This window comes from Zalophus californianus, chromosome 11, assembly GCF_009762305.2.
Source record: "Zalophus californianus isolate mZalCal1 chromosome 11, mZalCal1.pri.v2, whole genome shotgun sequence".
NCBI classification, from domain to species: domain Eukaryota; kingdom Metazoa; phylum Chordata; class Mammalia; order Carnivora; family Otariidae; genus Zalophus; species Zalophus californianus.
In genome coordinates this window covers 96363500-96387604 of record NC_045605.1, presented here as the reverse complement: position 1 = coordinate 96387604, position 24105 = coordinate 96363500, and the positions used below count along the sequence as shown (strand labels likewise).

At 48.9% G+C, this 24105-nt stretch overlaps 1 protein-coding gene across 5 annotated transcripts in view; it reads right to left on the bottom strand.

Annotated features, from left to right (window-relative positions):
- Positions 1 to 20756, bottom strand: part of CRY2 (cryptochrome circadian regulator 2) — a 35370-nt gene extending 14614 nt beyond the window's left edge. For 3 of the 5 annotated variants that reach the window (XM_027578055.2, XM_027578056.2, XM_027578054.2), the window contains exons 1-6: positions 20511 to 20756; positions 11001 to 11109; positions 8027 to 8169; positions 6265 to 6449; positions 5428 to 5516; positions 418 to 558 (exon numbers count right to left, since the gene is read on the bottom strand). In XM_027578055.2, the coding sequence (XP_027433856.1) occupies positions 418 to 558; positions 5428 to 5516; positions 6265 to 6449; positions 8027 to 8169; positions 11001 to 11109; positions 20511 to 20725 (882 nt within the window). In that variant the 5' untranslated portion in view covers positions 20726 to 20756. Of the gene's footprint in view, positions 1 to 417; positions 559 to 5427; positions 5517 to 6264; positions 6450 to 6619; positions 6732 to 8026; positions 8170 to 11000; positions 11110 to 20510 lie in introns of those variants that run through there. The other 2 variants (XM_027578057.2, XM_027578058.2) reach the window with 2 other exon arrangements.
- Between the last annotated feature and the right edge of the window lie 3349 nt (positions 20757 to 24105).

The window sequence follows — 24105 nt, the reverse complement described above, 5'->3', positions numbered from 1 at the left end:
GCTCCTGGGCTCCCCCGTTAAATGCTCCGCGCCAGCCCCACAGAGGGTTGCTGTGCTCCTCCGCTTGGGACTGGTTCCAGCCTTGCCCTCCCCGCCTCCCAGCCCAAGTGCTTGCCCGGCAGATCTTCCACCTGGAGGGTCACACCCTGAGGTCAGCTTTTCGGCCTGTCCTGCTCTACTTGATACCTGGAGTTTATTTAGATCAGCAGTTTGGGTGGCGCTGGGTTCTGCCACCTCTTAGGTGGTCATCCTAGGGAGGATGTGACTCCTCCCTATCTTCTCTGGACTGTACACAAACATAAGCACCCCCAGAACCCACAACCCGGTCCCCACCACCAGGGCCAGCGGAGAGGGCTTCTTTGCAGGGTGTCTGGCCCGCAACCGGGGCAGGGCGTGCTGCCCTCGCCGCGCCCTCACCTTTTTATACAGGTCCCATAGGCGGTAGTAGAAGAGACGGCTCGAGAGGCAGCCAAAGCGCAGGTAGGGGCTGAGGCCCGTGGGGCTGGCCAGCAGGGAGTTGGCGTTCATTCGGGGTCTCTCATAGTTGGCAACCCAGGCCTGCAGCGGGAAGAGAAGGCGAAGAAAGGAAAGGCCTGGACGTTGCAGAGAACAACCCTGAGGCACTGGCACAGTGCTTTACCTCGCGGCTCACCATTACGTGGCTTCTCCCGTGGGGTCCGGACAATCCTCTGGGCCAGCACTTATCGGTACCTCCTTTTGGAAACGAACCACAAAGCTCAAAGGATTATGTGGCTCTTCTGAGGTTACAGAGGTGCTAAGAGACAGGGCTGGTCGGACTTAGCTTCTAACTCCAGATTCCAGTTACAGCTGATAACTGTTTCTACCTCAGCTCCTCGCACCCTCTTTTCCTCTTCGTGATGCCTCTTTCACAAACTTTACACCCTCTGCAGACCTCCTCCTCCACACTTCCCCACCACCCCTCAGCAGATGACTTCCCTTCCTTACTGTAAGGAAATGCAAGCCTTTGGCTGAAAAACTCCTCAACTCTTAGCCACCAAATCTACAAACTCACCTGGGTCCACACCTCCCCATCTCCTCCCCACTGCCTCTCTGGTGACTCTGCCCAAGGCCAAGGTCTCCCCTGGCTCTGGAGCTCTCCCCTCTTCCCTCCCCTGTACCTTCCATCTCTCCCTCTCCAGTTTCCACACCAAGAACATTGGGAAAATCATCTAATTTCTTTGCAAACAAAAGAAGAAAAAATAAAGAACCTCTAGGAAGCCTGTGGACCTCTGTCCCGTCCACTTTCTTCTCTCCACAGCCCATGTCCCATAGCCACCTGCACTTCTTGGCCCATCCCAGCATGGCTTCTGCCTCCACTGCTCCCTCCAAGCTGGCTCCCACAGAGTGCGGGTGATCTCCGTGCCACTGAGTCCCGCAGGCACTCGCCTGCCATATTTTCGGACCTCTCAGCATACCTCACCCTACTCTGGTCTCTACACCCTCTGTTCCCTTCGCCTCTGGACTCCACACACTCCTGGCTGCCTCCCACGTGGCTGGCTGCCTCCCCTCCCAATCCCTTCAATGTTGGCACCTCAGGGCTCTGTGCTGGGCCCCTACTCAACTGTGTTCCTGGGGAAGCACGACCAGTCCCATGGCTCCCAATGCCACCTCTGTGCGGATGATCAACACGTCGGTGGCTCCAGCTCAGACTGCTTAGCTACTGCTTAGCTAGACTCCCAGATCACTCTATCCAACTCCCTGCCGGGATCTCTACCTGACTGCTATCCAGGCCCCTCAAAGTGTAACAGCTATTTTCTACAGACCACCCTTCCCTGGGCATTTCTATCTTAGAAAGCGCACAGTCATCTACCTGGGTGCCCAAGCCAGAGGCCCGGTCATCACCTTTGACTTCCTTGTTGCCAAGTCCTGTCAATTCTACTGTTCAAATACTCCTCAAATCTGTCCTTTTCTTCCCCTCTTGCTACCAACCGGGTTCAGGCTAAGATGTAGACAAGACAACTGTGACAGCCTCCCAACTGACCTCCCTTCTCATCCCCCCCTAATTCCATCTCCACACTGGGAGCAGAGCAATGGCTTAAGAACACCCTTCTGCAGGAACAAACGTGTACTGGGATTCCTGTTGCTGTTAGGATCAAGTCCCAATCTTAAACATGGCTTACAAGCACCCCACTGTCTGGATGAGCCTGTCCTTCTTAGGTTCATCTCTTGCCACTCTCTTGTAAGCACCACACTCTTGCGGGCCTTTGCACACGCAGCTCCCTTGGCCTGGAATGCTGTCCTGCTTTTTACTCACTTTCCCTTGGTTAACTCTGACTTTTCCTTCAAGTCTCAACCTAACAGTCCCCTCCTCTGCAGGTAACCGCTCAGGTATCAGGTTAAGTGCCTCTGACAAACACTAGGTATATCTGTCTGCTCACACCCTTACGCACCTCCCTCTGAAAGCCTTTTTAAGTGAAATACAGATACGGAAGTAACACGAATGTGTGGCTTAATGAATTATTCTAAGACAAACACTAATGCAACAATCACCAAAGTTCAAGAACCAGAACCTTGCTGGCCACCCCAGAAACCCCAGTCACAGTCCCTTCCTGGCCCCACAAGTGAGCACTCACCGAACTTTTATAATAATCACTTCCTTGCATTTAAAAATGTTGATGTTTTCCTATTTTTGCAATGCGTATTTGGGAGGGAGGGCTTTATCTTTTTAGTCGTTCCTTGCATTTTTTAGAGGGGGGAGGAGCAGAGGGAGAGGGAGAATCTTAATCTGAGCCTGACTCGGGGCTCAATCTCAAGACCCCAAGATCATGACCTGAGCCAAAATCAAGAGTTGGACACTTAACCGACTGAGCCACCCAGGTGCTCCTATTCCTTGCATTTTTAAGTGGGTTTTTTTTCAACCACATGTGCATCCCTAGGCACTATAGTTTAGCCCTGGCCATTTACAGGACTTTGATGTGTTATTTAAGTTTCTTTTAATCTATGTATTTCCGGTCATTTCTTTCTTTCCCTTGCTTTGTGGAAGAATCCAGGCCATTTGACTTGTACTGATTCTCACAGTCTGCATTTTGCTGATTGCACACTCATGGTATACTGCCTGCAAATTGGTGGCTGGTACCAGAGACAGGATTGGACTCAGGTTTGATTTCTTTGGCAAGACTGTGGGGGGACAGAATGCCTGCCCTAGCTCTCTTTATGGGGTTAGCAGTCATTAATGTACAATGCGTCATCATTGAAGGCTGCAAAATGCTGGTATTCCAATTCTATCATTCCATTTTCATTTAAAAATGGGGATACTTTTAAAAAGAGATGCTTGCCCTCGTCTACTATTTTGGGTAACCCAGTAGTAAAGATCATGTGGATTGTCTCCCCTTTTTGGTGACAGCACCTAATTTTCTTGTGGTGATCCAGCCTTCCCTAATCTCAGTCCAAGTGGGTGCAGTGCAGCTAAGCTCACCTTCTGACTCTGGGAGTAGGCTCAGGATGCAAGTCTGACGAGGGAGAGCACCGCTTCCTTGGCCATGATGACTGAGTCAGGGACTGTCGCATGACCCAAGCCAGGCCAATGAAAACACTCCTCGGGACTTTTCCTGAAGCTTTTGGAAAAGAGGCATACCACACTTCCTCTGGTGTGCTAAGCGGATTGAAAATAAGCTGCTGTGACCACTTTGCCACTATTTAAGGAAAGCCTACCCGAGAATAAACTAACAGAGAGGAAAGCCGAGCTCAGAGATGGAGAATGTATTCCCAGTAGCATTATTTGGACATCTGGGTCCAGCTGTGCCTAAAGGCTACACCTTAGACTCTTAGTTACATGAGCTCAAAAACACCTTTTCAAAAGCCAGCCTGCAAATACAAACTGACTAATAACAAAAAAACTCTCTTGCTCTTTGCTCTCCTAACCCTTTGAACCACTCCTTTCCTGACCCACAGTACATGGTAATTTCTTGTTTCATGTCTGTCATCTGCAATAAACTACTCTCCTGGAGACAGACTCCATACTTGCCTCACTGGGCAGTCTTTCCAGCAGCTAAGCCATCTTGACATGAGTAGATAGATGCTCACTTCAGAGTCAGAAAATGGAAGACTGAAATAAACCTCCTCAGAGCCCGTTACACTCCTGCTCACAGGCCCCTTTTCCTCTCCCAGTCGTAGGACACAATGTCGCCATTGGCCACCAGGGAGTCTGAAGAATCCTGACACAAGGCCCTGTGACAGACCAGACCCAGGGTTATGTGGAAAAGGACCCCCTGACTTGGTGATCGAAGGGGCAGCCCTCCACGAAGTGCTTTTAAGGTGGTGATATTCCACAAGGCTGTAAGTTAGCTCTTTATACTTGTCAGTCTTATTCCACTCTTGCCATCCTGTTTGTCACCTCCACCACTCTGCCCCCTCGGCCTGGCCTGTGTCCCCAAACTGATCCCAAGAATCTTTGGGTAAAGCTCCTGATGTGGACAAGGACAGCTGGTCCTCCCCAAAGCCCTTGGACATCAGTCTCATCCTTTTCAGTTGGTGGGGCTGGCTGAAGGTAACACCCAGAGAGGGACATCAAGGCCTATGGACCTAAGGGAGGTGGGATCTGAGGCACATTTTCACTGCTGGTGAGGCACCTCCAGGGCTGGGAAGCATTTTTCCTATGTAGGTCTGCCTATTTTTCCTTGTTCCATAGTTATCACCTGGCTGCTGGGCCAAATGCTTACCTATCTGAGAATACAAAAGGTTGTGAACCCGTCTACAAACGAGCACTAGTGGACAGAAAACCAGCAACTGACTCAGTCACGAGAACCTTCTCTGCTCCTCTAGCCCCAGGGTCATGGAAGCCATGTGACATTGTTAAGGAGTGCCTTTGGGGCCTCTGCCTCTTTCCTTCCCCTTGTCAAGGCCCACTTCACCGGGAGGTGGGCTATTTGTTCTCTGTGTCCAAACAAATGGAAATCGATGCCTTGGAGGGGACCCAGCAAAAGGTGAGGAGAGGACACATAAACACAAAGAAATTAATCTTATGGACTTCCTTGACCAGATACCCTCTCAGGAAGGGGAAGCTGCATAGAGATGAAAGAAAAGCAATCTAGGGTAAGTTCTGGAATCACACAGAACAAGATCTAAGTCTACTATTTCCTAACTGTGTGACCTCAGGCAAGTTACTTATCCTCCCTAAACCTTACTTTTCTGATTTGTCAAATGGAGAGCTTAACACCTACCTGGTAGGGATGCTGAAAAGACAACAGGAAATAGCGCAAGTAGGTAATTTACCCAGTGACCAACATGTGGTAAGCACTCACTAAATGGTAGCTACTATTACTGCTGTTGTTACTGCCATCAGGGAGGTTTTTCACTTTCAAGCACTTTGAGCTAAGAGGCACTAAAAGCCATGAAGCTGACCCTCACATCCCCTGTCACCTGGGTGCTAGCACCCGAAGTTCTGTGTCCCAGAAGTGGGGGCCATACCTTCCGTTCCAAATGCTTATCCAGGCGGGCCAGAGCTTCTGTCTCTCCTCCTTGCCAAACAGCTGGGCCTAGTCCTTCGGTAGGGAACCCTACGCGAGGAGGGAGAGAAGGTCACAGGACCAGAGGTCAGGCCATTTCAGTGATAGCTCAGCAAGTCTTGACACATCGGTATGTTCTTTGAGCTTCATGGGAACTGAACCGTTTGTTCTTGGTGCTGCTGGGGTTGAGATCATCTTAACATTTCGGCGTTTGCCAGGTCATCCCGGTTCTCTTTCTGTCGTGACTTTTCTGTCCTCTCCCTTGCCTTCCCTACCCCTGCCACTCCTCACTCCAGGCACACGAGAACAATCCTGGCCTGCCCGCCCTATTGGGTTGGCGGGCAATGAGTGCTGTTTTCAGGTGAGAAAGGCTAACTTTATTCAGATCAAAAAATGGGGGGTGGGGAGGAAGGGGAGAAAGGGTTCAGTCAGTAACCTGAGGGGCTGGCAGACCCCCTCTCAGTGGAAGCAACACTAGTTAACTTGGTATTGAGGAGCCCACTGATGCCAGCACTATACTGTGCCTGTATCTTTGGAGAGAGAAAAGTACAAAAACAGAAGCAGGAATTAGAAACGTAACATTATGTACATGAGTAGGAGCAGAAAAGAGACTGGGAAGACATGCTCCAAATTAAGCAGTGGCTATCTCTGGGTGGTAGGGTCATAGTGATTGTTATTCCCATTCTGGCTTCACTGTATCTTCAGCACTGGGTATAATAACATGTACCACTTTGACAAAGCAGAAAAAACCTGGTCAGTTATTTTACAAAAAAGGGGGCTCTGGGCAGGAAGTACGCACCCAGCTCCTCGAGGGAGGGCACGCCATAGGTGTCATCATGGTTCTCCTGGATGTCGGCCCTGCAGCTCTCCATCTGCTGGCTCGTCACAGAGCCCACGGGCTTCTTGGGCAGCTCCATGCGGCTGATGATGGCCTGAAAGCGCTTGTAGGTAAGGGGCGGCTTCTGCCCATTCAGCTCAATAATCCTGGGAAACCCAAAGCACACCTAACGTCATGCACGAGGCCCTTCATTTCAGGTCCCTGCCCACCCAGAAAAGAGCCCAAACTTTGAAGGCTTGGAGCTTTTCTCATCCACTCATGGGTCCCACCCCTAAATGGAAACGAAGGGGCAAGGGAGGCTACACCTCCATTTTACCGAGAGGGAAAATGAAGCCCAGAGAGCTGGAGCAGGTGCCTCAGGTAATGGAGCAAGGCAGGGCCAAAGCTGGGACTCAATTCCGGGTTCCCTGGTGTCGACGTGGAGCCTCCTAAAGACAGAGACTGACCGTATCTCTCTAATCACAGAAAAATCCCCGCTAGCCTTCTTGGTACTCAGCCTGTGTGTCCAAGTCACGGGAATCCCCATGCGCCTTCCTCTCCATCCCAGCGTAAGCCTTCAGGAAGTTCTTTGATAAGAACTGCAAACATGTTCCTTTGTTGAAAAATCATTGCCTTCTTGGCCCCAATTTATTAGAACAGAGAGGTGGAGAACAGCCTATTCTTCATAGATCAGAGACTGGGACTGGGATTAATAGCAACAACTATTTAAAGGGTGTTTGGCAGCTTACAAAATCTGTTTTCATGATCAAGGGACACAGAGCTGCATTCAGCTAAGAAAAGAAAATACTGGACTGAGGAGGAGAATCAGGCCATTTCTATAGAATGCCTTGGGGTGGTCTGGAGCCAGATTCCCAGGGCTCTTCCTGTTGGCCAAGCGGCAGCTTATGCAAGACCTGGCTGGCTGGGTGAGTTCACTGTGGGGATATAAGGTTGGCTGCAGCCCCTGCATACCTCCCCCGTCCTCTGGCACGCGGCAGGAGGAGGAGCTCCACACCCAGCAGCTCCTCCTGAGAACTAGCTCACGTGCAGAGATGTGTGACCTGGCCTCCTGGCAGCCACCACTGGGTCTGGGAGAGGGGGGCAGGGACCAGTGACGGCTGCTGGCTTGGCAGGAACAGCAGCAGGAGGGTGACAGCTCTGCCAGGGAAGGGGAGGAGAGGGTTTCCTCCTAGATACTCTGAAAGCAGAGGCCTGTCCCTAGGGAAGGAGGCTGCTCTGTAGTGATGGGTCCCCTGCAGGGAGCTCTAGAGCCTCCTGCACATCTAAATGCATGGCCTAGAAACCCAGATAGCCAGAGGAGCCCAGGGAACCCGCATTAGGTACAGAAACAGGACCTATGAGAACAGAGCTCTGTCGGGAAGGCCATAACAGGCAGGGTCCACTGAGGTCAGAGGACAGCCTTTCAGGAGCAGGACAGAAGTGGAAGCATGAGGAGGGGACAGGACAGCAGATTAGGAGCAGATCTATGAAGATCTTGCACGGGGATCCTCACTGTTCTCACCCCTCGGGCCTAGTAAGCCTCCTTGCACCCAAATCGGGTAAAGCTCTTTGTGATCTGTTCCACAGGCCCCAACTCCGGCCCATTCCCCTCCAGCTTCTAGAAAATGCCATACTTCTTGTGCCAGGTGGCTTTATTGGTAAATCTCCCAAAGTTCCGCTCAGCAGGGGCCCAAACCACCAACTCCCACAATTGGCAACCTGACCCCTGGGACCCATGTCTTACTTGTCCAGGTCATAGAGAGTATGAGAGTTCTCAGTCACCACCTCCACGCCGGCCTCCTTGGCCATCTTCATGATGGCTGCATCCCGTTCTTTCCCAAAGGGTTCAGAGTCATATTCAAAGGTCAAGCGGGTCACCCCCCATTCCTGTGGGGAGAGAATCTGTTATGCTAAACACTGTCTGGGGAGAAGAATGCAGCTCAGGACTCAGCTCCTTCCTAGGAAGAGACGAGTCTAGAGACCTGTCAGAATGGGCTGCAGAACAAACTAGGGACAAAGATTTGAACTGGAAAGCAAACAATCTGAGGTTCCCAGGGTTGAGGAAAGCAGGCCTTTGAGGTGAGGCCACCAGCATGGCAACAGTGGAGCCCGAGGCTAGTGGAATTAAGAGAGAGGTGGGTAGCCCTGTACATTTGCTGTGTCCTGGGGTAGGAGAATGCAGCAGGAGGGTATAAATACAATGCTCCCAAGGGAGGCCCCAGTCCCAGAAAGCAGCACTGACTCACTGGTGCAGACAGTGGGGGAAAAGATCACTGCCTCCCTCCTGCCCAGCATGCCTTTCCCAGAGCTCCTCAGAGCCCTACAAACTTCTGGCTTAGTTTTCTTGGCAGACTTGCGCTATGTGAAGTGTCCTAATGGTTTCCATAGCAACCCTCCTGAGGCCAGCAGCAAACAGAACTAACAGGCTCTAGCTCTCAGAAAAGCTGGGGAAGGAGGAGCAATCCTTAGTCCAGAGGTCAGAGAAATCAGATCAGAAGGGCCACATGTTAAAAAAGAAGGGAATTCTTTTCCAAGCCTTTAGTCTTTTCTGGTAGAATTTTCTAGATTTCCTTGCAATGCTGGGAGAAAGCTGGTCCAGTAAAAGGTTGTACAGATAACCCACAGAAAGCCCTAGAACATGACTAGCAAGAAGAAAACTGCATTCCAACCAAAGTCTCTGGTCATGGCCCCTTAATACTCTAAACCCCTAGGGCAAATGTCCTGGTCACGCAGGACCTAACTCAGTCCTGCCTGTGGTGTGGGTCCTGAGCAGGGCTGGCTAGCCCTCATCCAGGATAACGGGACTAAATATTTATTGAGCCCTATGAGCCAGGTACCATGCTTAGCAATTCATATAGATGACATTGTCAAAAACTCGTTAACTTGGTGAATAATAAAAAAAATATTATTAGATGCCACTTTCTCCAAGAAGCTTTCCTTGACCTTATCTTTCAACAGGATTTTCCTGCACGTTGCCCTTTTCCCATCACAGCATTTATCATATGGCAGTGAAGTTGCTCATTACTTGCCTGTTTCCCCCATTAAGAGTGTGAACTCTCAGAGCAGAAACCATGCTGTCTCATCATTACCCTGGTACCTCACTGGGGGCCTAGGACATGGTAGAAGCTCAATAAGTATATGGTAGTCACCTCCTGTCTGCAGGGATGCGTTCCAAGACCACCAGTGGATGCCTGCAACTGCAGATAGTACTGAACCCTACACAGACTGCTATGGTTTTTCCTATACATACTTACTTAGGATAAAGTTTAATTTATAAGTTAGGCACGACAGATTAACAAGAGTAACTAATAATAGAATAGAACTATAAAATATACTGTAGTAAAAGTTACGTGAATGTGGTTCTGTCGTAAAACACCCCCTTGCTGTACCTTACACTGCACTGTCCCTTCTTCCTGTGATAACGTGAGATGATATAATGCCTACGCGAGGAGGTGAGTGAGGGGACGGACGCAGGTATTACAATGTGGTGCTGAGCTACCGATGACCTACTGACTCTCTGTCAGGAGGAGGATCATCTGCTTCCAGACTACGGTTGACAGCAGGTGACGGGTAAGGGGACAGGGGGACTATTATATGCTAAAGGACTGAATGATCTCTCTGTACCTCTGGGCCATTGCTGGGTTGGCCTCTGAGGTGCTAGGGGGAGAGAGGGGAGACAACGCAGAGGAGGAGAAGAGGCCACTGTGTTTAGTGGTATGCTGGTTAAGAACACAATCTGGAGCCAGAGAGCCGGGGCTCGAATCTCCGATTATCACCTCTCAGCTCCACAACCACGAAGCTACTGTTCTGTCATCTGTAGAACAGGGATAGCAGCCCATACCTCTGGGGCTGCTATGAAAATTAATGTATGTAAAGCATTTACTTAGAAGGGCTCTTGACTCCTAGTCTGTCCTCAGTGAACACCAGCTATTTCCAGCACGGTGTGATTTACATGTGTGTGTCTGTGTGGGGGTGTGGGGAGGTGAAGTGAATGATGAGTGAATGATGAGGTATTTCCTAAGCTGCCTGCCTTGACAGCAGACCTTTCCTCTGGTCTTTTCCCCCCGGGAAGGGTAGGGAAGGGAGCTGGAGTGGAAGGGGGTATGAAAATGATCCTGCAGTGCTGAGGATGCGGAGAGACTATCCTAGAGCCCTCTGTCCACGAGTAGTTTTGCTTTATAAAGAAAGGGGTTGGAGCGGGGGTGGGGAGGGGGGAGCCGGCTACCTGATAGAATAGACTGAGGCCTACATGGTACCCAAGTGAAGATTTTATCAACCATTTGCCCCAGGAGCACGGAGCTCCCTCAAAAAGGCTGACTTTTCCACCAATAAACAGCACATAGCAAGACAGGAAACGCCCCGTGCTAAAAAGGAAAACTTGTCCTCAAACTCCTGGCATAGGAAGAGCCCTAATAAATCTTGTTGGCTGGAGCCAAGGAAACATCTGAGGAAGCCAGTGGCATCCAGGGTGGGATAACTTGCCACATCCCTTGTCTGGACTGAGCTGGGAACTTTCCAACAAGACACTGGTTTCACAGAACTTTTTCCTTAACACAGTTTCCATTCTGTTGGCAAACTGATCAGCTTTGCTCCCAACTTCCCTACAGACCAGCACTGACCAGTTTCCTTTTCTGAGTCAGAATATCACCTCATTCAGTCTGAGGGGAAAGTCTAGAGAACAGAACCTCCCCGTCTTCTCTAGGGCTCTGCACACTTACCTTGAATAATCTTGGGAATACGTCAGCGGGCTGTCCCCGGACTACAAACAGGCGAGAGTTCAGTTTCCTTAAACTTGTATCCAAATCTTCCAGAGACTGAAGTAGGAACCTGCAGAGCCCACACAGGCCTTTTAGGGGTAACGTTAAGAAAGAGGCACTCTTTTTCCTAACAAAGCAGGGAGATTCTGGTACATCATTAGTACTCTACTCCAGCCAGAACGTGGTGGTGCATCAGCACAGCCTCCACTGAAATCCTGACTTGGCCACTTCCTAGCTGTGTGACTTCAGGCAGTTACTTAACCTGTTTTGTTTTGTTTCTTCTTTCTAATCTGTAACATGGAGTTGATGTTAGTACCTAGCTCCTAGAATTGCTAAGAAAAGAAAATCAAATAATGCATGAAAAACATTTAGTACAGGGACTGACATACAGAAAACCTGGGACAAATGTGAGCTGCTCCTAGAAGCCTGGGTGGCTCAGTTGGTTAAGCGACTGCCTTCGGCTCAGGTCATGATCCCAGAGTCCTGGGATTGAGTCCCACATGGGGCTCCCGGCTCAGCGGGAAGCCTGCTTTTCCCTCTGACCCTCTCCCCTCTCATGCTGTTTCTCACTCTCTCTCTCTCTCTCAAATAAATAAATAAATAAAATCTTTAAAAAAAAATGTGAGCTGCTCCTACTCTGGGGTTTTTCTGTGATCTGAGGCAAGGCAGTCCCTCTCAGCCTCAGGCACTGTGTGTAAATATCCACCTATCACAAGGCTGTTGTGAAAATCAAAAGGGAGAACAGGGGAGAAAGCCATCTGAAAAACAAAAGCAGTACCTCGGTATAGAAGCCTGAGGTCCTACTAGAAAAGAGCAAGACTGCAATAGCGCTGGCAAATCCTACCTACCTTGTCCACCCTGCCTTTCTGTATTCATGCTTTGGGCTGCACATATGTCTACTGCCACAGCCCCATAGCCTGGGCTGGGTCCCCAGTTCCCAGGGTTTCGTGTGGCAGGTGGCTCATCTTCCAGGGCTCTGGCCACCAGATTCTCATCCCAAGAGGGAGAAGGCCTTAGAAGGTAGTTCTCTATAGGATATCCTCATATGCTTTTGGGGGTGGAGGGCTAGGGGGGCAACCCCAGATACTCAAAAGACCTAGCCTTGAGAGCCGATCACTGTGAAGAAGGAAACAGCATTCACTGAATGCCTTTGATGTTTATTTTCATTTGACCACAAACATTTATTTACTGTTCAGTTAGGCACAACTACCCCTCTGAGAAATCTATCAGTACATTTTTGTGACATATGTTTTATTTTTAATTTTTTTAAGTTTATTTTTTTTTAGTAATCTCTACACCCAATGTGGGGCTCGAACTCACAACCCCGAGATCAAAAGTTACATATTCTACTAATTGAGCTAGCCAGGTGCCCCTGACATATGTTTGTTTGTTTGTTTGTTTGTTTGTTTTAAAAGATTTTACTTTTAAGGAATCTCTACAACCAATATGGGGCTCATACTTATAACCTCCAATCAACAGTCGCATGCTTGGGGCGCTTGGGTGGCTCAGTCAGTTAGGTGTCTGACTTTTTTTTTTTTTTTAAAGATTTTATTTATTTATCTGACAGAGAGAGACACAGCGAGAGAGGGAACACAAGCAGGGGGAGTGGGAGAGGGAGAAGCAGGCTTCCCACCGAGCAGGGAGCCTGATGTGGGGCTTGATCCCAGGACCCTGGGACCATGACCCGAGCCAAAGGCAGACACTTAACGACTGAGCCACCCAAGTGCCCCAAGTGTCTGACTCTTGATTTTGGCTCAGGTCATGATCTCAGGGTTGTGAGGTTGAGCCCCATGCCTAGCACAGAGCCTGCTTAAGATTCTCTCTCTCTCAGGGTGCCTGGGTGGCTCAGTCAGTCAAGTGTCTGCCTTCGGCTCAGGTGATGGTCCCAGTCCTGGGGTTGAGCCCTCTGTCAGGCTCCCTGCTCAGCAGGGAATCTGCTTCTGCCTCTCCCTCTGCACCCCCACTTCTCCACTCATGCTCTTTCTTGTGCTCTCCCGCTTGCTCTCAAATAAATAAATAAAATCTTAAAAAAAAAAGATTCTCTGTCTCCCTCTGTCCCTCTTCACTTCCCTCTCTAAAAAAAAAAAAAAAGAGTTGCATGCTCTACCCACTAAGCCAGCCAGGCATCCCAGCATGTGTTTTATTTTTAAATTAAATGAAATTAGCATTTTAAACAGATAATTATGTAATTTAAAATTCAAGTTATAAAAAGGTACCTCGCAAAAAGTCTCCTCTTTATCCGTCAGGAATTTAATTCCCCTCCCCAGAGGCAAACAGTGTCATCAATGTTATTATCTGTCTGTTTATGCTTTTTAAGCATGTTTTTTTAGTTCTTTCAATACATTTTGAAGGGAAATATTGTCTTCATTTTATAGATGAGGAAAATGAAACACAGGATAATTAATTTGCTTAAGATCATAATTATTAAGCAACAAAGCTGCCATAGGAAGCTGTGTCCCATCTCTAAAGCCTTTTAGTGGCACACTGGACACGACTCCAGGGGCTGAGATGCTGCCAGACCTCAACTGTTTGGAATCGCTCTCCGACAAACACAAACCTGCATATAGGTAATCCATGGACATTTGGAACCTCATGGGGAACTAAGCCCCGAAAGGTCAGCCTGCTTCACAGATACCCTTGCTATCTACATTTTGCCATCTCCCACCCATCTCCGTCAATGGTGGAAATCACTAGATTTTATTCTGAACCCAATGAAGCCCCATGCCTCTTCTGCAGCACATTGCATCCCCTGACTGCTGCTGGCTTACAGGAGCAGCCCCTGTTCCCAGGCTGCCAACTAGAACCAGTACCCTGCTGCTGCCTCTGACGTCAACATGACACTCCTGGGGCAGCAAATGCCGCAGACCCACATTCCAGCAGAAGTGGAGTCCCATGCTCAGCCCAAAGCATCCTGCTAGCCTGCAGAGACTCTCCAAGAGAGGCAGAGATGAGAGACTATTGCTTTCCGAAACGCCAAGCTCTGCCTCTGTGAATTTTTGTTTTTAAGAAACTGACACCCTCAGAAAAGGAAAGCTAAGCCGGGAGTGACGCACTTGCACTTGTTTTGGCCTCTTCCCAGGTCACACTGTTCCTCTCAAGAGGAAAAGAAGAAAGGCCCCTGGGAACAGCCTTCTACCACCTTGAAACCTGGGCCCTGCTGGGGAGAACGCTCAGAGGTAACTGGAAACTTAAATTCCATCACCTCAGGGCACCAGGTACCCCATGTGAGGCTCTCAGGAATGTCCCTGCCATGCCCAGAGGTAACTGGAAACTTAAATTCCATCACCTCAGGGCACCAGGTCCCCCATGTGAGGCTCTCAGGAATGTCCCTGCCATGCACATTGGTGGCTTCCTCCCTCACAGGCCACCAGGCTGCACAGGTTTTCAGTTTCAAGCTATAAATAAGGCTGACGTGAATGTGAAAGCTAGGCTCCAGCTGCCTCCCCAGAGCTTTATTTCTAGACCTCATTTACTAAAAGGAGAAATTCTGAACTAAGCATCTCTGAAGTAAGATAAGTAAGATAACCTCACGAGAGCCCTTTTCTTCTTTGACAAGAGAAGTCTACAGCTGAGGTAGGAAGCAGAAGGCCCAACTCTGAACTCCGCAGCCAAATGACAGTAACGGTAACACCATTAACTAACATTTAATCAGCATTTGCAATGAACCCAGCACTGGTCTACTTATTTTACATACATTATCTCATTTCCTTTTCAAATAGATCTGTGAAGTAGGTACTATGATTATTTCCATTTCACAGATGCGGAAACTAAAGCATAGACTGATTAAGTAATTTGCTAATAAGTGGCCAGAATTCAAACCAGGCAGTGTGGCTCAGCGTCTGCATTCTTAGCCACCAGGCTCTACTGCTTCTGGAGCAGGACCTCCTGCCTGAGCACTGAGGCTGTGCTGTCCAAGACGCAGCCTCAAGGGGAACCACAGCCAACACCTTTGGCCCCAGATCCTTGGTCTTCTGAGGCTCAACAGCTGTGAATCACTCAGAAGCTTGTTGAAATGCAGAATCGCAGGCCTCCAGGATCAGAATCTGCATTTTAGCAAGAGACTCTGGTGATTCCTTTGCACACTAAAGTTTCACCAGCACTATTCTAGAAAACTGAACTCCACTTCTAGCTTCTGTTTATAAGATGCCTTTCTTTACTTCTAATTTGTTTCTACTAAAACTTCTCTCTTTGAGATCCTGGTTTCGGCCTCCTCTTTGATGCTCTAGATATGCTCTGTTACTTCCAACTTCCCTCCTGAGTCCAGCCCTACAGGGCTTTTCCAGGAAGGAGGTTTAAGGATGGCCCCCATAAAAGGCAACAGGCCCCCAGGAACCCCAGCCACCAGGCAGCCAGAGAAAGAGAACCCACTGCTACAGTACCTCACCTGCCAGGTGACAGTTTTGCATAACACCAAAGAAACAGGGAGCGGCATTACCACTGGGCAAATGCTTGCTGGGGCAGGTGTATGCATTCTGTTACTGGAGAGAATTTTGGGCCTTTTGCCCTCCTTTAAAACCCTCCTCTCCACATGGCCAGTTTCTCTTTACTCCAATGAGGGTGGACTCTAAAGAAAACTGGCCTGGGCATTGGAGATGGTGGCATTTGGGGCTGGCGGCTCACCCTTGGCAGCTCCAAGCTGAGCTCACATGGCCAAAATTCAGAGCACACGGTCCTGTGCGAACAGTCAAAGCTCACCCTTAGGATTAGACAACATGTGCGACTGAATTACATTATGTAAGTGCTCTGGAGCTAGAGGGGGACAGCACTGGAGAAGACCAAACAGGGATTTCCAAAAATACAGAAAGGACTCTATAATTCAGGCACTCTATGGGGCTAGCCCTTTAGAATAAGACAGGCGGATCTTTAGAGAAAACCTTACCTAGAGATGGCAGATTCTGCATTGAGGAATATTTTATTTGTTGTTAACAGGAGGAGGGATGATAGTGAACTCCTTTTTGGATCCAGATTGCCCTTGACCAAGTCTCTCTGCATCCAGCCAAGGTTATCTAGCTGTATGATGGTATCATAGGCCTGCCCAGACTGGCTACATAGGATATTAACAGAAATTAATTTATCCTAAGTAAGAGAGCATAAGCCCCATGAAAAAGGGTGGCCCAAACCCACAATCCATAGCAGGGATTGATCTCTAAGTATCACTCACTTAAAAATATATTTATTCTTTCCTAATTTCAAAGAAAAAGATGAAGATTTTCCTCCCTTTTCGGCACATGGAAACATTTCCTCAGCAGCAGAACAGTGAAGTGACTCTTTTGGGTACCAGTGTGAAAAGCTCAGAGAAACTCAGATTTCTCCCCCAGTAGACTACAGTTCTCAATCCCCTGCTTGCTGACCAAGTCCCAGGGACGAACCAACCAAATCGACAGTCTCATAGTGATCAGCTCCCAGCACCGGGATGAAAGACATATTGTTCTCACCAGGCATCCTGGAGTTCCCAGTTCACCTCATTAATTAATTCTGAGCTACATGGGCTGATATTTTGTTTCTACCAACTCTCCCTGTCTGGAAGCTCCTGAATACAGGTGCAGCACAGAACTAGGGAGAAAATGATTTAAATACATGGTGCAGTGAACTGTTGCCAACACCAATCGAAGTTGCAGGAGCAAGAGGAAGGCAATGAAAACCCATTTTGAGTACCCATTTTTATTTTTTAAAGATTTTATTTATTTATTTGACAGAGAGAGACACAGCAAGAGAGGGAACACAAGCAGGGGGAGTGGGAGAGGGAGAAACAGGCTTCCCACCGAGCAGGGAGCCCGATGTGGGGCTCGATCCCAGGACCCTGGGATCATGACCTGAGCCGAAGGCAGATGCTTAACGACTGAGCCACCCAGGCGCCCCGTGAGTACCCATTTTTATTTACTTATTTATTTATTTAAAAGATTTATTTATTTATTTATTTGACACAGAGGGAGAGAGACAGCGAGAGAGGGAACACAAGCAGGGGGAGTGAGAGAGGGAGAAGCAGGTTTCCCGCTGAGCAGGGAGCCCGATGCAGGGCTGGATCCCAGAGCCCTGGGATCATGACCTGAGCTGAAGGCAGACGCTTAACAACTGAGCCACCCAGGCGCCCCTTGAGTACCCATTTTTAAATCTAGAAGCTGATCACTCCCCCTTTTTTGGGTGGTTCTCACTGCAGTACCTCCTTCCACATGCAGCAAATCTGGGCAAGGTGGGGCTGGGAAAAATGGCAAAGGGCTTAGCCAACTAGTGCTTGACAAAAAAAGTCCTGAGGCTCACTGAGCTACAGTTAGCCCGTCAGCTTCCCACTACCACCAAGGCAAGGAGTATGCCAGCCTTTCTGCTCTGCTAATATACATATTTCTTGGTTGCCTTTCTCTGTCCTCTTTGACTCTTAGAAAGTGCCATTTATGGTTATTGTAATCTGATTCATCTGCTGAAAAATGCTGTGCAGGAGTTAGTGTAAGATGTGCAGGAGAATAGACATCTGAGATCTTGATTTGCCCCACCTCTTGCAGATGGCCCATGGCTCACCCTTTCTAGGGAGGCTCCTCAAAGGCAGCAACTGAAGTATCTGCAGAGCTAGGATGTTATGCTGCAGCACAGTTGTCCCAGATCACTCCCAGATCCAGAAACAGCCACCGGAAGATTACACAGACCGTAGTTATGCAGAGGTATAGCTGGCTCCATCACTGCCCCAACCCCCAACTGAGTGTGTAAAACAGTCTGCAGTTCTGCCCTGATCTGATCACGGGAGCAAAGAGAATGGTGGCGGTGGCAAGCGGCGTATCTGCTTCCAGGCCCAGGAGCAGTTATCATATTCCATCTGTTTTGTGTTTTTTCACCTCTTCCTTCTTCTTCTTCTTTTTTTTTTTTTTTTTAAGATTTTATTTATTTATTTGACAGAGAGAGACACAGTGAGAGAGGGAACACAAGCAGGGGGAGTGGGAGAGAGAGAAGCAGGCTTCCTGTGGAGCAGGGAGCCCAATGCAGGGCTCGATCCCAGGACCCTGGGATCATGACCTGAGCCGAAGGCAGACGCTTAACAACTGAGCCACCCAGGCGCCCCTCACCTCTTTCTTCTAAATGCCAAAGCTAATTAGCCTCCCTGACAAAGCACTGCAACACATTTCCAAAGCTGTCAGGCTCAAGTCTGTGGTTCTCCAGTCCAGTGCTTCTCAGGCTTCACTGCACATGAGAGCTTTAAAAATTCTAATGCCCAGGCCATACCTAGAACCATTAAATCAGAACTGGGGGAGGACGGAGTCCAAGCATCTTTTGAAGATCCTTCAGTGGTTCCCATGTGCAGCCAGACTAATGACACTCTAATCTGTCCCCCTATTTTATTTATTTCATGGCACTCAGTTCTACTAAATTATGGTTGTTTACTTGTCTCCCTCCACTAAAATGTAGGCTCCAGGAGCTCTGGACACAACTGCTTGTTCACTGCTGTGTCCCTAGCAACACCCAGATCAGTGCCTGGCAGATACTAGGCATTCATTAAAATCATTGTTCAATTAATATCTACATTCCTACATGGCCTTTGACTTCAGGATTTGACTAAGGCATCTGAGCTGCCACATTCCTTTTCTCCTTCACTTGCTCAAAAGCACTGTCACAAAAGAGTGACCCACAAAAATCCAGAAACACCTAGTTCTTAGCAAATCTGAGTTTAATCAGCAACAGAGGTTTTGCTGATTTTTAATCTCCACTACCACAAAGGAGTAGACAGTCCTATGCAATGTCCCCCCAACCCCGGTAAAATAAAACAAAACCTCCTTCATGACAACGTAACGAGCACATAGTAGTCAGATTTATTTACTCTGCTCTAATTGGCACACTGCCATAAACAGAGGGCAAAGTCTGAGGCTTGGTTTAATGCCCATGCCAGGGATGGCCATTTGAAGATGTTTGTCAAACCCAACCTCCTATCTATAGAAACTGGAGCAGACGCAGAGCAATAGAGCAGCCTGAAAACTGTGTGGGCAGGCTCTCCACGGGACTATCTTTAGTTGTTCTCTCTATATAAATGGGGCAGGAGGGGGCATTTAATAGACCCACTGCTTGGGCTACTCACTCTCCTAGCAGGGCACACACCTTGGGGAGGAAAAGAATGGTGTACTGATAGCCACCGTAGCCTGGGAATAACACTGCCCATCAGTGCAACATGGCCACAAGCAAATATCCCCCAGAACAATGCAAACAACCAAAGGACAGCTGCGGGGTGTTTTAAAGAGAAAAGGGTACAGGATGGTTCAAAACTCCTTGGTTTTAAACACTGATTACAGAGAAAAGACATCAGCTACCTACCTGTTAATCCTTTCCCATGATTCTGTTGACTGCATTTCCTGGGAATCATCAAAGAAGGATCTCCTTGATTATCACAGCTATTCTGCTCGCTAACCTCAGCACATCAGTTGATAAAAGTCTAAGCTATAGTGGCTCAACTGTCCTTTAAAATCAATCTCATGAGAAGAGAAGGAAGGAAGTGATGTTTTGGCTTTTCTTTCTTTCTTTCTTTCTTTCTTTCTTTCTTTCTTTCTTTCTTTCTTTCTTTTTTTCTTTCTTTCTCTCTCTCTCTCCTTCCTTCCTTCCTTCCCTCCCTCCCTCCTTCCTTCCTTCCTGTCTCTCTCTCTCTTTTTTTTTCCCTAGCAAGCTCATAGCTACCGGTTGAGGGAATTCTTCAAAATGGGTTTAAGTACTACTTTCTAGCTCAGGACACAAAGTGCCTCTAACTGGACAAGCTCTTGGGGTCTTCATAATAAAAGGGAGATGACACCTGCCTTATCTAATGCTAAGCCAGGGTCTCTAGGCATCTCCAGAGGCAGGAAGGTCTTGGTGGAGGGAAACCAGGATGGGTGAAAGGATGGATTCAAACAAACCAGAAGCTTAGAGATGACCTTCAGGAGCCCAGCAATAGGCTCTTTTCTTGAAGAATGCCAGAAGCACCTGCTGTGCTACCGACTCGGAAACCCACAAATGCGTCCCTGCCCTCACATCCCAGTATCTCCTTTCTTCCCCTCCCTGAGCACACCCCTAAGAGCCCTGGACCAGGACTCTGCCAGAGCCCTCTCCCTGCTCTGCCACTCCCTGGCTTCAAGTCCTTGGGCAGGCCAACTCTGCGTCTCTAGGCCTCAGGAGTTCCACCTGTACAATAGGGAATAAGATCTCCGTCCCACAGGAATGCTGTGAGGGCCCCCAGGGGCTAATACACAGTGCGAACGCGCTCTGTCAGAGGTCGAGTCCTGGCCCACCCAGGCCATTACTAAGATGACTAATTGCTTCCTTCGTCCGCGTCCCGGCTTCTCCCCTCAGGAGGCCCGGCTCCGTCTCCCTGTCCCACCTCCCTCAGGCCGGGGTCTTCCGGCCGTGGGGCCTGGGGGGCAGAGCCTCCCTCTCTGTAGGGCGGGGGCGACCCGGGCTGTTCGCGGGGCGCCCTCGAGGCCAGGCCGCTTCCCCCGGGCCCATGACCCCGCTCTTGGGCCCCCTTACCTCCATCGGTTGATCCCCACTGAGGAGGAGGCCGCGAACCAAGGGTCCAGGATGTAAACGCAGCGTACGCAGCGCGCCCCGCGCACGGCCGCCAGCAGCGCAGGGTTGTCGTGGAGCCGCAGCCCTTTGCGGAACCAGTGCACCGAGGAGGCGCCATCCACTCCGGCTGCCGGGACCGGGGCCGCCGCTGCCGCCGTCACCACAGCCGCCGCCATTGCCACTCTGAGTGCTCAGGCCTCCGCCGCCCCGCCCCCGTCGGCCCCGCGGGCCCCACCCCTGGCCCGCCCAGTGACCTACGACGCCGCCGTTCCTCTCTGTGGCCCCACCCCCGAGGCCCTGGAGCGCCCCTGCCATTGGCTGGGCGCCTCCCGCCGGGCGATTGGCCCAGCGACGCGGAGTCCGGCCCCGCCCCCTCACGTTCCCACCATGTGTCGGTCGGCCGGGGAGGAGGCGGCTGGCTGAGCTGGTGACGCAAGTTGCCGATCCCTGCAGAGGTCTGGGCGTGGAAGGAATCTCAAAGGACCGAGGATGTCTTACATGCGTCCTGTTGTAAGCCTGTCGCGGGAAGCCATCTGGGCTGGTGGGGGCTCTAGCTGTGGTGCTGTGACTAGGGTGCTGTGACTCTAGCCAGTGACTTAACCGGCATCATGCACTTCTACCTTTAGTCTACCTCTAGACATCATCTGCAACATCCTACTACAGCTGTTATTTATTCAGTGCATTTTATATACCAAGCAACGTGATAATATTCTTACATAGACTGTCTCATTTACTATTCTTAACCCGGTTACGTTCACTCAACAGATCCCAGTGAAAGAACTGTTATTATTCTCATTTTAGATACAGAGAAATCTGAGGCTGCCACAGCTTGAGTGACTTGCTCTGTATCAGAAAGCGAATAAAAGGATCCCACTAGATTATTCTGAATCTGAAGCTTCTGCTTTTATCCACAAAGCTATACTTTTATCTGCGTGGAGCTCCTTGGCATTTGAAAGTGGCAGAATCTAAAGAGGGAGGAGGAGTGCCCTGATGTGTGGCACTGGAGGGGTTGGGGGGTAAGGATGGGCAATGCGGAGGATGTGGGTCAAGATAGTAATTATGCCATCAGATGAATTTTTCTTTTTGTTCTCTGTTTAGTAAAATATAGAACAATGGTACCTCTGTGCTCCCAAAGCACTGAGCTGGATTCTGTGTGGGATTCAGAGATATGGAAGACACTGTCTCCACTGCTCCCCTGGGAAGCCAAGTGGAGCCCTGTTAATTCTTCTGGAATCTAGCACTGGCCTTGCTGATAGACTGATTGGCAAGAGAAGCATATGAACACCTGCAATGAAGTGTTGATGGTGGGCTAAGATAGCCTAATTTAGATTGGAGCTCTGTGGTTATCAAGTAAAGAGTTTGTTTGAATTTGGCCCAAGGTTGTGTCCATACTCACATCCCTTCCTGAATTTGGAAATGAGCGATGAAGGAATTTAGCAAATTAGTGGCATTATTTGGCACAACTCTATAAACCACTGAATGGTTCTCAATCCCAGGTTCTCTCTCATTTGCATAAATTGTTCCCTCAAGCCTGAATCACACTCCTCACCGTCCCCCCTTTTTTTATTTTTTAAAAGATTTTATTTATTTATTTGACAGAGCGAGCGCCAGCTAGAGAGAGAACACAAACAGGGGGAGTGGGAGAGGGAGAAGCAGGCTTCCCGCCCAGCAGGGAGCCTGATGCGGGGCTTGATTCCAGGACCCCGGAATCATGACCTGAGCTGAGGGCAGACGCTTAAGAACTGAGCCACCCAGGCACCCCACCTGTCCCCCCTTTTTAAAAATTTTTATTTTTCTCTCTTTTTTAAAAAGAATTTATTTATTTGGCAGAGAGAGGGAGCGCGCGTGCGCGTGCACACACATACAAGCAGGGGGAGGGAGAGGGAGAAGCAGGCTCCCTAGCGAGCAGGGAGCCCAATGCGAGGCTGGATCCCAGGGTCCCAGGATCATGACCTGATTCAAAGGCAGATGCTTAACTGAGCCACAGAGGCACCCCCTACCCTGTCCCCTTTTTAACTCCGGTTTGTTCTGTGTCACTGCTCAGTATAGATGTCACTTTCTTGCTGTCTGGTCCCAGCCCGCATAGTGCCCATCTCATTCTATGCTGCTTCTTATCACTGGCTTTAGTACACGGTACTGGAATTTCTTGTCTCTCTGTGCTATTAGACTATAAACTGTTGGAGGGCAAGGGCCTTGCTTATTCACAGGTGAATTTTCAGAGTTTAGCTCAGTGCTTGGCACTATTTGATTGAGGATTACTTGAGTAAAAGGTGAACAGAAACTAGTCTCAGGTTGGCAGGAACCTTAAAGGTCTATCCAGGCCTGACTCTGTCCTTGTTTTTGAATCCCAAATGCTTGCTGGAAGAATAGATGCCACCTCTCATTACTTTTCTCTTGAGACTTTGTGTTTCCCCCTCTCCTATCCCCTTTTCTCTCCACAAGGTTGAGGAGGAATGGAACAGAGAGCGTAAGGAGGTGGTTCTTTCCCCTAGCCTCAAAGATGGGTACTCTTTCTCTGCTAAACTCCTGTAAGGCTTTCTGTGTAGACTGTGGGTCCATGAGGGCAGGGACTGTGCTTATCTTGCTCATCAGTATAGTCCCAGCACTAGTTTGGTACTTGACATTAGTAGTTGCTCAATAAATATTTGATGAATGATTGAATGTCATTTATCCCTATCTCATTAGGCTATGATGAGAGGCAGTGTAGTATGATGGTTAAGCCCAAAATATTGCACATCTGGAGTGGCTGGATTCAAATTCTACTTCTGCTTTTACTCTGTGTGACCTTGGTAAACTAGTTGACCTCCCTGTTCCATACTTTCTTAAGCTATACAATAGGGATGACCATAGTAGCGAGGACATAGTAAGCATTTTATGAGTCAGCTACTATTATTCTGAACAGCAGGGTCTCTGTCTGCTTTTATCTTCCTTGCAACACCTTGTTCTTGGTCTTACACATAATGAGCAATCCATAAGTTGCTGAGTGAATAAAAGATTTTAATCAGTTTTTTAAAGACCTCAAAATTGGGGCACCTGGGTGGCTCAGTCGTTAAGCATCTGCCTTCGGCTCAGGTCATGATCCCAGGGTCCTGGGATCGAACCCCGCATCGGGCTCCCTGCTTCTCCCTCTCCCACTCCCCCTGCTTGTGTTCCTGCTCTTGCTGTGTCTCTCTCTGTCAAATAAATAAATAAAATCTTTAAAAAAAAAATAAAGACCTCAAAATTATACCAGTAAAACAACAACAATCCCCCAAACCAGTGCAGTGTTGCCTGCATTTTTAAACAAAATATTAAGAATATTCTATATTGCTATGTCATTGTCTTTGTGTTTGTTATTTTAATGACTATAATCCTTCATCGTGTTGATAAGGATGAATTATTTTATTGAATGATTGCATATGGTTTGAGTATAATAACAGGGTAACATTAAAGAATCAATCTGGAAGTAAATCTGGCCCTGGATAGAATACTGGAGTGCAGAGTTCACTTTTGAACTTGACACTTTAAAAGGGACCTAGAGAGGGGCGCCTGGGTGGCTCAGTCGCTTAAGCAGCCC